Source organism: Bos indicus, chromosome 19 (assembly GCF_029378745.1).
Source record: "Bos indicus isolate NIAB-ARS_2022 breed Sahiwal x Tharparkar chromosome 19, NIAB-ARS_B.indTharparkar_mat_pri_1.0, whole genome shotgun sequence".
Classification (NCBI taxonomy): Eukaryota; Metazoa; Chordata; class Mammalia; order Artiodactyla; family Bovidae; genus Bos; species Bos indicus.
The window spans coordinates 21,128,436-21,143,988 of NC_091778.1; the positions used below are offsets into that span (position 1 = coordinate 21,128,436).

The 15,553-nt window shown below is 51.2% G+C and overlaps 1 protein-coding gene across 1 annotated transcript in view; it reads left to right on the top strand.

Moving 5' to 3' along the window:
* The window catches only part of SARM1 (sterile alpha and TIR motif containing 1), a 25,555-nt gene continuing 10,002 nt past the window's right edge, over positions 1 to 15,553 (top strand). Inside the window, exons 1-7 of the mRNA XM_070772731.1 lie at positions 1 to 891; positions 7,404 to 8,022; positions 10,901 to 11,113; positions 11,419 to 11,510; positions 11,595 to 11,830; positions 14,385 to 14,487; positions 14,563 to 14,752. Of these exons, the coding sequence (XP_070628832.1) occupies positions 422 to 891; positions 7,404 to 8,022; positions 10,901 to 11,113; positions 11,419 to 11,510; positions 11,595 to 11,830; positions 14,385 to 14,487; positions 14,563 to 14,752 (1,923 nt within the window). The 5' untranslated portion in view covers positions 1 to 421. The remainder of the gene's footprint in view (positions 892 to 7,403; positions 8,023 to 10,900; positions 11,114 to 11,418; positions 11,511 to 11,594; positions 11,831 to 14,384; positions 14,488 to 14,562; positions 14,753 to 15,553) is intronic.

Genomic DNA, 15,553 nt, shown 5'->3' on the forward strand with positions numbered 1-15,553 from the left:
GGAGCCCCGGAAGACTCAGAGGAGGGGCGTCGGCTCGCGGTCCGCCGCTTCTCAGGGGTGGGGCTGCTGCAGAGCATCTCAGCGAACCTAGCAGGAACTGGAGCCACTCTTTGTTCTAGTTGCTGCCTCCTAAACCCTCCCTCGCCTGGGTCCAGTTTCCTAGCCTTTCCCGCTCTCTCCTCCCGCCTGTCCCCGACAGTGGGCCCTGCGCCCCCACCCCAACCTCTTCGTCCAAGATCCTGCGCTCACCCTTTCCCCAAACTTAGGTTCGGTGCCCTTGCCTGGTCCCCTTCCCTCCACCCTCCCTCCTGTATCGTCTTCCCCCGCGGTCCGCTCTCGCATCCTCCTTTTCCCAAGCTCTGGGTCGCTCCGCCCGGCCCCGCCCCTCCAGACAGGGGATGTCCCCCGCAGCCCCGCGCCCATGGTCCTGACGCTGCTGCTCTCCGCCTACAAGCTCTGCCGTTTCTTCGCCATGTCGGGCCCACGGCCGGACGCTGAGCGGCTAGCGGTACCGGGGCCGGACGGGGGTGGCGGCTCGAGCCAATGGTGGGTGGCGGGCAGCCGCAGGACCCGCGAGTTATCGCCGGGGGCAAGCACCGAGGTGCAGGGCGCCCTGGAGCGCGCACTGCCCGAGCTGCAGCAGGCGCTGTCGGCGCTGAAGCAGGCAGTCAGCGTGCGGGCCTTGGGAGCCGGCCTAACTGAAGTTTTCCAGCTTGTCGAGGAGGCCTGGCTGCTACCGGCCATGGGCCGCGAGGTAGCCCAAGGCCTGTGCGACGCTATCCGCCTGGACGGTGGCCTGGACCTGCTGCTACGCCTGCTCCAGGCGCCGGAGCTGGAGACGCGCGTGCAGGCTGCCCGCCTGCTGGAGCAGATCCTGGTGGCCGAGAACCGGTGAGGGGGTCGGGCTGGGGCGGAGGGCGCCACGGGATGTGGGGTCACCTGGGTCTCCAGTGCTTCGCACTGGGCCTTCCCTGCCTCACCTCACAAATCCTTGCATTATATCGCTGTTGAGAACCAGCGTGTCCATTTTACAGATGAGGAAACTGAGTCTTGGAAGAGTTTAATGACTTGTACAGCAGTCACAGAATGAACTAATGGTGCAGTCAGCATTCACTCCCAGAGCTGGTGGGGTGAGGAATGAGACAGGGAGGGGAGGAATGGAGTAGTAGGTCGTGAATCTGTCCCTGGTTCTGAGAATGGAGGTGGGATCCTCTGAACCCACAGCCCTTCTCCCCTTGGACTGGATATCCCTCTGTGTTACCTTCACTCTGCCATACCATCTCCCTCCCACCAAGAGAGGAGGACACATTGCTCAGAAAACAGGAGGAGGGAATACCTTTCCTCTCTTCCCAGGCTGAAATGAGTGCTAACCTAAGGTTACTTGCTGCCTTCATGCCACCCCTAATCCACTTCCTGCTTTCTCTTTTCATTTTGCTTCATGTCACAGGGACAGACATAATCTCATGCTCTGCCTGCTAATGGGGAACAGGAGGTTTTCAGTTGGGATGATGGGTGGGGGAACGGGGGACTGAAGTGTGGAGCTAGGCAACTACATCTTCCCCACACCAACCAAGATATAGCAGGTGGGGTCCAACCGAAGCCTGGTGGCCCCTCTTTCCTGTCTCTCAGAATCTCTCCTGGAATATGAGGATCCCAACCCATTTTCTCTCCCCTCTCATGCTGGAGCAGACTAGACTTTCACATTCCAGTTTCACACTGAATTCTCAGACCCCTCAGGTTTAGAAGGGTTTTGGAAGGGTCGCTGTCCGTTTATGAAGCTCTCACAAGTGTGATGGACATGGATAACGGGCATTTTCAAAAAGTAAAGATAGCCTTGTGGTTGGTGGAAATGATACAACTGTCAAAAATGCATGAATAAAGCAGTTTAAGTTGGGAGACCAAGTTAGGGTTGTTCAGTAAGTCATTAATCTTCCTGATGGAGATGGGCTGTGAACCTGAAGGGCTAGCAGATGGAGCAGGCTCTCACTGGATGTGATGGGCCAGGGCCCAAGGGTGTGTCCTGTATGTGGGATGGGGCAGCTCTAACCTGAACTCTTAGAGAAAGGGTGCAACAGCCAACACCCTAGGAAAAGGAGGGCTTCGAGATGCCAATAGCACTATTTTTCAGAGTTGAAAACAATCCTCACCTGGTTCGGAATTACTGAAAGAGGAGTCACGCTAACCATGTCTCTGGTTTCAAGAAATAACATGCTGGTTGGCATCACTTCAGGACCAAGGACAGAACCCAGCGAGCCAGGTTCTGATCAAAAGATCAAAGTCCTCACAGAGAAGGGCAGAATTTCCCCCATTCCTACTTGGAGAGGAGGCTGGAAGGGCAAGACAGGAAGGAGTGTAGTGACACGCTGAGAATTTGTGTTTATGAAATCTTTTCCTTCCTCCACCAACCAGCTTCCTCTTAAAGGAGGTTCTTCCATCGGTGTATCCACTCCTTTTGCCATTCTCTTTCCTGCAGCTCTCTTCTCCCCGGGGTGCTGCCACACTTACTGCCTGGGGGTTTAGGTCACAGCTTCATTGACCCTGAAATACCAGGAGAAGCCTGTCAGGGTAGGGCCCTCTGAGCCTGGTCCCACCACACTCTCACTGCAACCTGGGGACTTCCCCAGTGGTCCAGCGGTTAAAAATCCACCTGGCAATTCAGGGCATGCAGGTTTGATCCCTGGTCTGAGAACTAAGATCCCACATGCCTCAGAGCTACTGGATCCCCTGTCCCGCATGCCGCAACTAAGACCTGACACAGCCAAATAAATAAATATTTAAAAATAAATCAATAAAATCACAGCCTGCCCCCTTCAGAAGATCATAATGAGGCAAATGACTTTTCTAAGAATACATAGTGAATGAGTGGAGGGGATGGGTTTTAAAAAAGAAAGAAAGGGGGAAAAAAACTAGCGCACTTAAATTCAAATGCAAAGTACAAAAAAGGTACACACTTAAACGTTCTGTCTATCCAGGCCCCTTCCCTGGAGGCAAATTGGAGAAACGAGTTTCTTGTGTGTCTTTCCTGAGAGAGTCTGTACATATACCAGCACTTGCATATGTGTGTATATTATCAATATATATACACATTGTCTTGTCTATGTGTATACGTGTGTAGTTTACCCCTCCTTTCGATTTGTGATTTGAACCCAGACCTCTAAGGCCTCTAAGGCTACAGAAGAGTTGGGAATTGAGTGACTAATTCTCACAATAAGCGCAGAGTTCAACTCTATAAAGATGCCAAGTGCATAGAGAAAGATGAGGGCTGAGGTTCAAGAAATGAAAACTTAGGAGTTCTCTAGCGGCCTAGTGGTTAGGATCCCGGGCTTTCATTGCCATGACCCGAGTGCAGTCCCTGGTTGGGGAGCTGAGAGCTTGCAAGCTGCATGACAAAAAAAAGAAAACAGCATTATTACAAATTCAATAAAGACTTTAAAAATGGTCCTCATCAAAAAGTAAAATAAAGTCCTTATAGAATTCCTAAAAAAAAAAAAAAAGAATAAAGTTCTGTCTCTGAATTGCTGCTTTTCAACATGCCCTTCCCTTCACTGAGCCTCAGGAATGAGGGTGTTGTTGGATTAGAGATTTCTTAAGCAATTCCTGGCTCTGATAAACTTGGAGTGTACATAGTCAGATTGTTCTGGAAGCACAAATTGCAGATGAAGGATCTTGAGCCCTGAAGACAAACAGATGTGAATTCAAATCCCAGCTGTGCCTCCCACCAGCTGTGTAACCCTGGGCATGCCATGTAACCTCTCTGAGCTTTGGCTTTCTCATTGCTTAAAGGAACAACTATAGTGCTGACTGCCCGAGTGGATGATTGGAAGCCATCTGTTCCTTTGGGCTGCAGAGCTCAGTGATCAGATCAGCAAAGCTCTCCTGGCCTCAGGCCATGTTCTGGGCTCAGCTGGGCCCTGCAGTGGACTCAGAGTCTCAAGCACTGTGGTCACTGTGGTGCTCCCTGGGCAAGGAATTGATGGCTGGCTGGGCCTGTAAGTCTTTGAGGGGCATCACTGGTGGAAGTCAGGAAGACAAGACACTCACCTCTGCTTGGAGTGTGGCAACTCTCCTGCCTGCTTTCCTGGCCTCCAAGCTCTCTCCCTTTGACTGTCTTCCCCACAACAGCCAGAATGAGTTTCCTAAAATCCATGTGTTACCAGGTCACTCCCCTTCCTGAAGCCTTTCAGTGGCTCCCCATTTGCTGTCAAAATGAAGTTCAGGGGCTTCCCTGGTGGTCTGGTGGTTAAGAATCTGCCTTGCAATGCAGGGGACACTGGTTCGATCCCTGGTCTGGGAAGATCCCACATGCCTCGGGGCAGCTAAGTCCCAGCACCACAACTACTGAAGCCGGGGTGCCTGGAGCTCCACAACAAGAGAAGCCACGGCAGCAAGAAGTCCATAGACCACAAGTGGAAAGAAGATCCCGCTTGTCACACTAGAGAAAAAGCCTGTGTGCAGCAAGAAGAGACCAACACTATCTAAAATACAAATAAGTAAATACATGAACAGAAAGTTTTTTTAGAAAAATGAAGTCCAAATGTTTTGAGCTGGCTCAAAAGACCCCCAGAACTCTTTCCTCACTCTTCCCTTCAAACTTCCAACTCAACCACTTGAAGTAACTTCTGCTTTTTGCCCCTTTCATGGGTGTAAAGTGACAGCTGTTTTAATGTTTATTTCTCTGGTTACTAGTGAATTGATCTCTTTATTTGCTTGTTAATGTTCTGAATTTCCTCTTGTTATTGCCCAGTGGTATCTTTCACCCCTTTTCTGGTGAATTTACTGCCTTTTGCATGTTGATTTGAATATTTATTTATATATCCTTTCTACATTTGAATCCCTTATTGATTTTATATCTTTCCTTGTTGGTTTTAGACACTGCAAATATCTCTGACCTTCTTTCTCTTCCTGGAATATGCCATGCTCATCAGGCTTTGGGGCTTTTGTTCTCGCTGTTCTCTCTGCTTTTAATGTTTTTCTTCCAGATACTTGCAAGCAGGGGTCTCTGGACATTTAACTCTCAGATGTCACCTCCTCAGACATATCCCTCTGTCCAGGCACTCTCCATTATGTCACCCGGTTTTGCTATCATTTTGATCAGATAACTGTTACTCTGTTCACACACTGTTTACTTTACCATTTGTCTCCATATTAGCTGTGTATAAACTCCAGTCTCTCTTTGTCACTGTTTAACTTCAGCCCCTAGTGCAGTGCCTGGCGCATGTAAGTCCTCAATAAATGATCTGTTAAATGAATAAATAAATACACTCCAGTCACAGAGCACAGAGTGAAGAGAAATTGAAAGGCAAGTCTAAGAATAGGGTCCTTCAAGTGACACTTCAAATGATAAAAAGTTAACGTTTATGGAGTCTTTTCCAAGAGTCAGGTACTGTGCCAAGCACTTTACATGGATTATTACATGGGTTTTCATAATAATCCTAGGGGTAGGAATTGTTTCTATCTTGTTTATGAGATGAGGAAAAGAATAAAGGAAGGTACACAAGGTCCCACAACTAGTATATGATAGAGAAGTTACCAGGACCCAGGGGATCTGCTCTAGAGCTAGAATTTTTTAAACTTATATTTAGTTTTTTGGCTCAGCTGGGTCTTAGTTGCAGCATGCAGGATCTTGTTTTCCTTGCAGCATGTGGAATCTTTAGTCTTGGCATGTTAACTCAGGTGCAGCAAGTGGGATCCAGTTCCCTGACCAGGGATTGAACCCCAGCCCCCCACATTGGGAGTGCGGAGTCTTAGCCACTGGACCACCACAGAAGTCCCTAGAGCTAGAATTCTTAAACCATCCCACATACTGCTACTCCAGGAAAGTGTGTCCTGGAGGCAATGGATGTGACCAAGATGCATGCAAGCATGCAATGCTTACTGATGCATGTAAGCATTCAGTCATGTCTGACTCTTTGTGACCCTATGGACTGTAGCTGGCCAGGCTCCTCTATCCATGGGATTCTCCAGGCAAGAATACTGGAGTGGGTTACCATGCCCTCCTCTAGGGGATCAAACCAACCCAGGGGTTGAACCTGAGTCTTTTTCGTCTCCTGCATTGGCAGGCAGGTTCTTTACCACTAGCGCCACCTGGAAAGCCGGTGGCCAAGATGGAGTATCCTTACAATCAGAGAAGTCTGGTTCTCCATGGTGGCTCAGTAGGTAAAGAATCTGCCTGCTGAGGTACCATTTCACGCCAGTCAGAATGGCTGCAATCCAAAAGTCTACAAATAATAAATGCTGGAGAGGGTGTGGAGAAAATGGAACCCTCTTACACTGTTGGTGGGAATGCAAACTAGTACAGCCACTATGGAGAACAGTGTGGAGATTCCTTAAAAAACTGGAAATAGAACTGCCTTATGATCCAGCAATCCCACTGCTGGGCATACACACTGAGGAAACCAGAAGGGAAAGAGACACGTGTACCCCAATGTTCATCGCAGCACTGTTTATAATAGCCAGGACGTGGAAGCAACCTAGATGTCCATCAGCAGATGAATGGATAAGAAAGCTATGGTACATATACACAATGGAGTATTACTCAGCCATTAAAAAGAATACATTTGAATCAGTTCTAATGAGGTGGATGAAACTGGAGCCCATTATACAGAGTGAAGTAAGCCAGAAGGAAAAACACCAATACAGTATACTAACGCATATATATGGAATTTAGAAAGATGGTAACAATAACCCGGTGTACGAGACAGCAAAAGAGACACTGATGTATAGAACAGTCTTATGGACTCTGTGGGAGAGGGAGAGGGTGGGAAGATTTGGGAGAATGGCATTGAAACATGTAAAATAGCATGTATGAAACGAGATGCCAGTCCAGGTTCGATGCATGATACTGGATGCTTGGGGCTAGTGCACTGGGACGACCCAGAGGGATGGTATGGGGAGGGAGGAGGGAGGAGGGTTCAGGATGGGGAACACATGTATACCTGTGGTGGATTCATTTTGATATTTGGCAAAACTAATACAATTATGTAAAGTTGAAAAATAAAATTAAAAAAAAAAAGAAAACGAAAAAAAAATGATAATGCAAAAAAAAAAAAAAAGAATCTGCCTGCAATGCTGGATACCTAGGTTGGGACGATCCTCTGGAGGAGGGCATGGCAAGCCACTCCAGTATCCTTGCCTGGAGAATCCCCATGGAATGGACAAAGGAGCCTGGTGGGCTGCAGTCCGTGGGGTCGTAAAGAGTCAGACACCACTGAGCGACTAAGCACACAGCACCAGAGCAGGAAGTGAGGGAGGTGAGAGAGGCAGGGAGGACCAGACTCACGTCCTATTTGACACTACAGTGAGGCCCAGAGGGGATAACTGACGAGGCCGTGACCCCTGTGAGGTTAAGACAAGCACCCCAGGCCGCAGCAACTCCATGTCTCCCTCCTGTTTTCTCTCGGCAGGGACCGCGTGGCGCGCATCGGGCTGGGCGTGATCCTGAACCTGGCAAAGGAGCGTGAGCCGGTGGAGCTGGCGCGCAGCGTGGCCGGCATCCTGGAGCACATGTTCAAGCACTCGGAGGAGACGTGCCAGAAGCTGGTGACAGCCGGCGGCCTGGACGCGGTACTGTACTGGTGCCGCCGCACGGACCAGGCGCTGCTCCGCCACTGCGCGCTGGCGCTAGCCAACTGCGCGCTGCACGGGGGCCAGGCGGCGCAGCGGCGCATGGTGGAGAAGCGTGCCGCCGAGTGGCTTTTCCCGCTCGCCTTCTCCAAGGAGGACGAGCTGCTGCGCCTGCACGCCTGCCTGGCCGTGGCCGTGCTGGCCACCAACAAGGAGGTGGAGCGCGAGGTGGAGCGCTCCGGCACGCTGGACCTCGTGGAGCCGCTTGTGGCCTCGCTGGATCCCGGGCGCTTCGCCCGCTGCATGGTGGACGCCAGTGACACCAGCCAGGGCCGCGCCCCTGACGACCTGCAGCGTCTGGTGCCACTGCTCGACTCTTCGCGCTTGGAGGCGCAGTGCATCGGGGCTTTCTATCTCTGTGCGGAGGCAGCCATCAAGAGTCTGCAGGGCAAGACCAAGGTGGGTGCAGGTGAAGGGTGGAGTAGGGATGGGGGATTAGACAGAATCTGGGAAGGCTTCCTGGAAGAAATGGCATTAAACTGGGACTTGAAGTATACATAAGGGTTAGGTGAAATAAGGAGAAAGATTAGAGACTAGTCATTGTGGCCTTGAAGGCAAGACCAAGGTTTTACACGGAGGACACCAGCGTTTGACAAAGACCTTCCTGACAGCTGCAAGGAGTTGGTGTTGCCATGGGTGAGGCTGGAGGCCAGGGGGTCAGATAGGCCATGGCAGGAGGCAGTTGGGATGGTGCAGGTCTGGGGCATAATAGCAGAGGCAGAGAGAGCAGACAGATTCCAGAAGTACTGCTGCTGCTGCTAAGTCACTTCAGTCGTGTCCAACCCTGTGCGACCCCATAGATGGCAGCCCACCAGGCTCCCCCATCCGTGGGATTCTCCAGGCAAGAACACTGGAGTGGGTTGCCATCTCCTTCTCCAATGCATGAAAGTGAAAAGTGAAAGTGAAGTCGTTCAGTGTCCGACTCTTAGTGACCCCATGGACTGCAGCCCACCAGGCTCCTCCATCCATGGGATTTTCCAGGCAAGAGTACTGGAGTAGGTTGCCATTGCCTTCTCCATCCAGAGGTACTGAAGAGATAGAATTAAGACTTGCTGGGTGGCTGGGTGAAGAAGAGGAAGGATCTGAGGTTGGCTCCTGGCTTGGGACACAGCCTACCCAGTGGGTGATGGCACCCGGTACTGAAATAAGGTGAACTCAGGGAGACAGGTTGGGGGTAGGCAGAAAGTGAATTCATTGGGACACCTGGAGTTTGAAGTGCCTCAGAAATGACCAGCTGGGGCACTCCAGAGGGCCATTTTGTCATTTGGCTCTGGAGTTTAGGAAGGAGTTGAAGTATAGAGACACAGTTTTGGGGCAGGACATCTGTGTGTCAGCCAGATAACTCCACCTGAGTGCCAAGGGGTTCCCAGTCTCAGGGCCTGATCCATAGCCTTTGCCCTCTACTTTAACTTGCTGTGTGACCTTGGGTACCTGGCTTCCCCTCTCTGGGCCTTTTTAAAGTTTGGCTAAAACTCATGGCAAGCAGCACTTCCCTGACCAAGGATTGAACCTGCATCCCTGCAGTGGAAGCCTGGAGTCTTAACCACTTGACTGCAGGGAAGTCTTGGGCCTTTATATGTCTCATTTTTGTCCTCTGGAAAATTGAAGGAGTAGACCACAGCAGCTGTTTTTACCCTGGAATGTGAGACTACTAATAGTTAAATTATCAAAAGTTTTTAGGATTTGTTTTTTAAATATTACAGAAGGTAAAGAGTCTGCCTGCAATGCAGGAGACCCAGGTTTGATCCCTGGGTCAGGAAGATCCCCTGGGGAAGGAAATGGAACCCATTCCAGTATTCTTGCCTGGAAAATCCCATGGATGGAGGAGCCTGGCGGGCTACAGCCCATTGGGTCGCAGAGTTGGACACGACTGAGCGACTTTTACTTTCACATAACGTCACTCTCCTTCCTTTGTATTCCTCTGGAGGTTTGGGGGTTAGTGACCTCTGGTGCACAGAGAATGGTGCACACTGCATGGACAGACTCTGTCTGTATGACAGTGGTCATCTGGGGCTGCACAGGCGACATCAGAGGAATGTGTCTCACAGGTGATTGTCACCCATTGTGTGTGTTCCCATAGATCCAGAAGAGACCATTGTGTTAGGGGTCTCTGAGGCCTCTTCCAAGGTCTGGTGTTCTAGGAGCTTCTGATTCTCCTCTCTGCACCCCAGAGTGGGGCCGTGGGAGGACTGGTGATACAAAGCAGGCCATTCTGCTTTGGGAGGAGAGATTTAAAGGGAAGCACAGAGTGAGGACCCCAAGGAGGGGGTCTGGGCAAAAGCCATGACCACCAACTCTGGCACCTCTTTCCCAGCAAGGCCAAGTGAGAACCGTCTAATAAAGACACAGTGAGTGCCCTGCAGTGTGCCAATTATGGGACCCCAGGGAAGATTAAGACATGACCTCAGCTTCCAGTCCAGTGGAAGTTGCACTATCAGTCAACAACAATGGCATTCAGAGTGTGGCACAAGGTCTCATTGGAGGTATGGGCCCAGCTGTGAGGGAATCAAAGCAGGCTGCATGGCGGAGGTGCCAATCAATTTGGATCCAATAGATCAGTAGGATTCCCACAAGCAGGCTGGAAAAATGAAGGGTCTGGAAATAGCACAGCTGAGGCCCAGAGGAGGGAGCGCCTGTACAGGTGGGTGGTTTGGTGAAAGGCGATGGGAGGAGGAGGGATTGGTGGGCGAGGGCTGCCTGGTGCCCAAGCTGGCAGCCATACTGAGATCTAGGCTTTCTCCCAGGGCAGCAGCAGTTGTAGAGGGGAGACATGAGAGGGACCTGGTGAATAGCTGCGGGAGCTTCAGAAGGGGGAGTTCACAGTACTCAGTGATTTATTGGATGAAGGCAAGGCAAAGGGAGACTGTGTGGTTTCAGCGGGGAGAAGAGATGAGGGGATCATCTGATGAGAACAGCTGACTCATTGGAAAAGTCCCTGATGCTGGGAAAGATTGAGGGCAGACGGCGAAGAGGGCGTCAGAGGACATGATGGCTGGATGGCGGCATCGATGCAATGGACATGAACTTGGGCAAACCGGGAGATGGCCGGGGACGCCTGGTGTGCTGCTGTCCATGGGGTCGCAGAGTCAGACGTGATTGGGCTACTGAACAACAGGAGGGGAAATCCACAACACTCAGTGATTTGTTGGGTGAAGGCAGGGCAAGGGGAGACAGTGTGGTTACAGCCGGGAGAAGAGGGGAGGGGAGGGACCAGGCATGTTCCGGGCGGCTGGTGATTTGGTGCATCCAAGACCTCCTCTCCCCACACTTTCCCCAGGTATTCAGCGACATAGGTGCCATCCAGAGCCTGAAACGCCTCGTCTCCTACTCCACTAATGGCACCACATCGGCGCTGGCCAAGCGCGCGCTGCGCCTGCTGGGCGAGGAGGTGCCGCGGCGCATCCTGCCCAGCGTGCCCAGCTGGAAGGAAGCCGAGGTCCAGACGTGGCTGCAGCAGATCGGCTTCTCCCAGTACTGCGAGAATTTCCGGGTAGAGCCGCACGGGGTCGCCGGCTGGCAGTCGGAGCAAGCGCATCCCCGAGGGCCGCGTGGCCTCTAGGGGCGCCCTGCACACAGGCGACAGCGCCCCATCCCGGCACCGCTCGCCTGAGGCACCCGGGGTGGCCTTCTCGGGGTGGGGAGCCTGTACTCAGCCATTTTCCGAGTCTTACGGTTCTCATCTGGGTCCCATCCACCTCCCAGCGCCATCTCCAGCTCCCTCCCCATGATCTTATGCTGGGTGGGGTCCACAGGCTGAGGAGAGGGGTCTCTCCTCACATCTGACCCCTCCTCCAGGAGCAGCAAGTAGATGGAGACCTGCTTCTGCGGCTCACCGACGAGGAACTCCAGACCGACCTGGGCATGAAGTCGGGCATCATCCGCAAGAGGTACAGAGCCCCTAGCCCGCTAGTTTTTACACCCCCTTCGCTCCCCAGTCAAGACCTCAGCATCCTTTCCTCCCCTGGGTTCAGGTTCCTCCGGGAGCTCACGGAGCTCAAGACCTTCGCCAACTACGCAACGTGCGACCGCAGCAACTTGGCTGACTGGCTGGGCAGCCTGGACCCGCGCTTCCGCCAATACACCTACGGCCTGGTCAGCTGCGGCCTGGACCGCTCGCTGCTGCACCGCGTGTCCGAGCAGCAGCTCCTGGAGGACTGTGGCATCTGCCTGGGCGTGCACCGCGCCCGCATCCTCACGGCCGCCAGAGGTGAGCCCGCCCACCTGGGCCCCCACCCCTGCCCCAGCTTCGGCCCCAGCGCCAGCCCTGGAGTGATGAAGGGAGACGCACTGTGGGGACTTGGAGCCTCACTGTGGATTGATTGAGCATGTAGGCTGTGCCACATGGGCTCTGAGGATGCAAAGATGAGTATGTTGCACTTTGGCTTCCCTGGTGGCTCACGGGGTAAAGAATATACCTGCAACATAGGAGACCTGGGTTTGATCCCTGAGTTGGGAATATCCCCTGGAAAAGGGACTGGCTACCCACTCCAGTATTCTTGCCTGGAGAATTCCATGGACAGAGGAGCCTGGTGGGCTACAGTCCACGAGGTTGCAAAAAATGGACTCAGCTGAGTGACTAACATGGGGATGTGGGTGGGAAGGCAAGGGGCTTATCCTATTAGCCGACAGCTTACAAAGTGTGGGTGCTTTAGGGAAGTCAGAGTGAATTCTAGGGTTCTTGCCCTCAAGAAGTTCCCCATCTAAGCAGTTGTGTTTCTCATAGCCCCAGACTAGAAACAACCTGAATGACCATCACTGGTGGTATCTGCATATGAAGGAAATACTTAACTCCACCCACAGTGTATACAAATCTCATAAACATAATCAACGCAAGCTTGACACAAGAAGTATACAGTATGATTTTTCTACTCTAAAATCTATAGTATTAAGAGCTAACTGATTGGGTGATACAATTGTTTAAATGCAAATGAGTGATTACTGTGAAAAAAAAAAAAACCCAAGTTCCCAGTCTGAGGTGGGTAGGAGGGTGGAAGGAAGGCAGATCTATAAACAAGCACATGAGGGCAGCAGGTAGCATGCCCAGGACTCCAGTGGGAACCTAGAGGAAGCACCAGCTACCCTGTGCGCCCAGGCCTGGGCTGTGGAGAGCTGGGGTGGGCTGCCCAGGTCTTGCAGGCTGTATTGGGGGTGGGGGAAGGGATGGTGGTAGCAGGAAAAGTGGTCCAGGTGGAGGGAGCAGTGTGAGCAAGTGTGGAGGTAAGACCCACCTGGGGGCTGCATACAGGGAATGTGGGTGGGAAGGCAAGGGGCTTATCCTATTAGCCGACAGCTTACAAAGTGTGGGTGCTTTAGGGAAGTCAGGGTGAAGTCTAGGGTTCTAGTAGCCCTCTTGATTTATTAATTTATTTAATTTACTAATTTACTATATAGCTAATGTTTATCATCAATTGCCATAGACCAGGTCCTGATTAAGTTTTTTAAATTTTATTTTTGGCTGTGCTGGGTCTTCCCTGCTGCCCGCGGATTTTCTCTAGTTCTGTTGCGGTGAGCTGGCTATTCTTCCTTGCGAGGCTCAGGTTTCTCATCATGGTGACTCCTCCTGTTGCCAAGCACAGGCTCTCGCGTGCACAGGTTCAGTAGTTGCGGCACACAGGCTCGGTAGTTGTGTCTCAAGGTGCAAAGGCTTAGTTGCTCCGAGGAGTGGGGAATCTTCCCAGAACAGGGATGGAATCTGTGTTCCCTGCATTGGCAGGCAAATTCTTCACTGTGCCACCAAGGAAGCCCCTGATTAAGTTTTAAATAGATATTATTCCCTCTCTACATCCATTTTGTGCAATGGGTGTTAATTTTTTAAGTCAGCTTTTAAAGCTTTTAAAGAATAAAAGAGGTATACTTTAAAAGTGACCAGTTTGAACAGTTTCGAATGCCTACCCCTGTGTAACTACTATCTGAATTAAAGATAAAGAACATTTCTATCATAGGTGTTAATTTTACAGATGATGAAACTAAGATTTAAATACATTTTCTAAGGTTATCAGAGTCATTAAATGACAACTGGGGTTTCAATCTCTGCGTTGCTACCTCATAAACAGACAACATTGTGAGTGTTGTCTGACTAGTATAAGAAGATGGATTATTTTCATTCATCCATTCATTCACTAAGTATGCATTAAGCTCGCACAGGGGACATGGATTGGGCTTTGGCTCCATTCTTTTGCTTGAACCAAAGCAGATTAATTTCTATCATTTTTACATTGCAGCTCCCAGTACATCCCTGAGATTTAATTTTTTAAAAACAAGAGGGTGCTTCAGCAAAAATAGCTTACAAACACTTTCTGTAGGGAGTAGGAACTCATGCACAGTTTTTAAGTGGGGGCAGTGACGCACTTGAAGTTGGATTATTTATTTACTTATTCATTTTTGACTGGACTGGGTCTTCACTGCTGCGTGGGCTTTCTCTAGTTGCCGTGAGCGGGGCTATTCTTCATTGCAGTGCACAGGCTTCTCATTAAGGTGGGTTCTCTTGTTGCAGAGCACAGGCTCAGGAGTTGTGGCTCTCAAGGCTCAGTTGCCCTGCAGCATCTGGGATCTTCCCGGACTAGGGATTGAACCTGTGTCCCCTGCATTGGCCAACAGCTTCTTAACCATTGGACCACCAGGGAAGCCCTCTCTGACCATTTTGGGAGCAAGCCACTCTGCCTGGGCTGGGCTGAGAGGGCAGGGTGTGCAGGGGCTGATGTACCTCGTGGTGAACGATGGGGAAGGTCCACCGTCACCAAGCCGTCTCTTGTCTGCTTCAGAAATGCTACATTCCCCACTGCCCTGCACTGGTGGCAAGCCCAGCGGGGACGCTCCAGACGTCTTCATCAGCTACCGGCGGAACACGGGCTCCCAGCTGGCCAGGTGAGGGGGGCGGGACGGCAGGCAGCCTGGGGCCTCGGGGTGAGGTCCCGGCAGTGACACCGGGCCTCCTGGCAGCCTCCTGAAGGTGCACCTGCAGCTGCATGGCTTCAGTGTCTTCATCGATGTGGAGAAGCTAGAAGCTGGCAAGTTCGAGGACAAACTCATCCAGAGCATCATGAGTGCCCGCAACTTTGTGCTGGTTTTGTCGGCTGGGGCTCTAGACAAGTGCATGCAAGACCATGACTGCAAGGACTGGGTGCACAAGGTAAGCGCTGGCCTGGGTGACCCCAGAGCTGGCCCGGGTGACCCCAGAGCTGGCCCGTGGCCCAGGGCTCCGCTTCCCCTTTCAGTCTTTCAGTTTGTTTTATATTTTATTTTTATATGTTTCTGCTATCTTTGGTGTGTGTTTTTTTTGGTGTTTTTTTTTAATTGGAGGATAATTGCTTTACAATATTGTGTTGGTTTCTGCTTCCAACATGAATTGGTCTTAGTTATATATATATGTCACCTGCCTCTTGAGGTTCCCACCCATCCCACCCCTCTAGGTCATCACAGAGCACCAGGCTGGGCTCTCTGTGTTATATAGCAGCTTCCCACTAGTGATCTATTCTCTTTCTTGTCTGCATGTGCCAGCAACTTCCATGGCCCAGCTGGAAGTCAGGAGCCACCACTGTGACTGTACCAGGACTGTAGCAACTTACTTAGCTCTCCAGGCCCGTTTTCTCATCTACAAAATGAGGATAATTTACCTGTCCTGTTCACCTCATAGAACTGTTGTGAGGGTCAGAGAGGGATCAACGTGCTTTGAAAAATAACCTCTGTGAGGGAACGGAGGCAGAAAAGCATAGTGATAGGCACAGTGGAAAAGTTAAGAATGCAAAGCTGTGAGTTTAAATCCTGGCTCTGGCTTTGGGCAAGTTACTTAATTCCTGAGTTTCATGTTTATTACTGGAAAGTGGGATAATTATAGTACCTACCTCCCTAGGGTAGTGTTACAAGGATTAAAAGAGCTAAAATTTGTGAAGTGCCTAGCAGAATGCCTGGCACATAATTGCTGTATAATGGC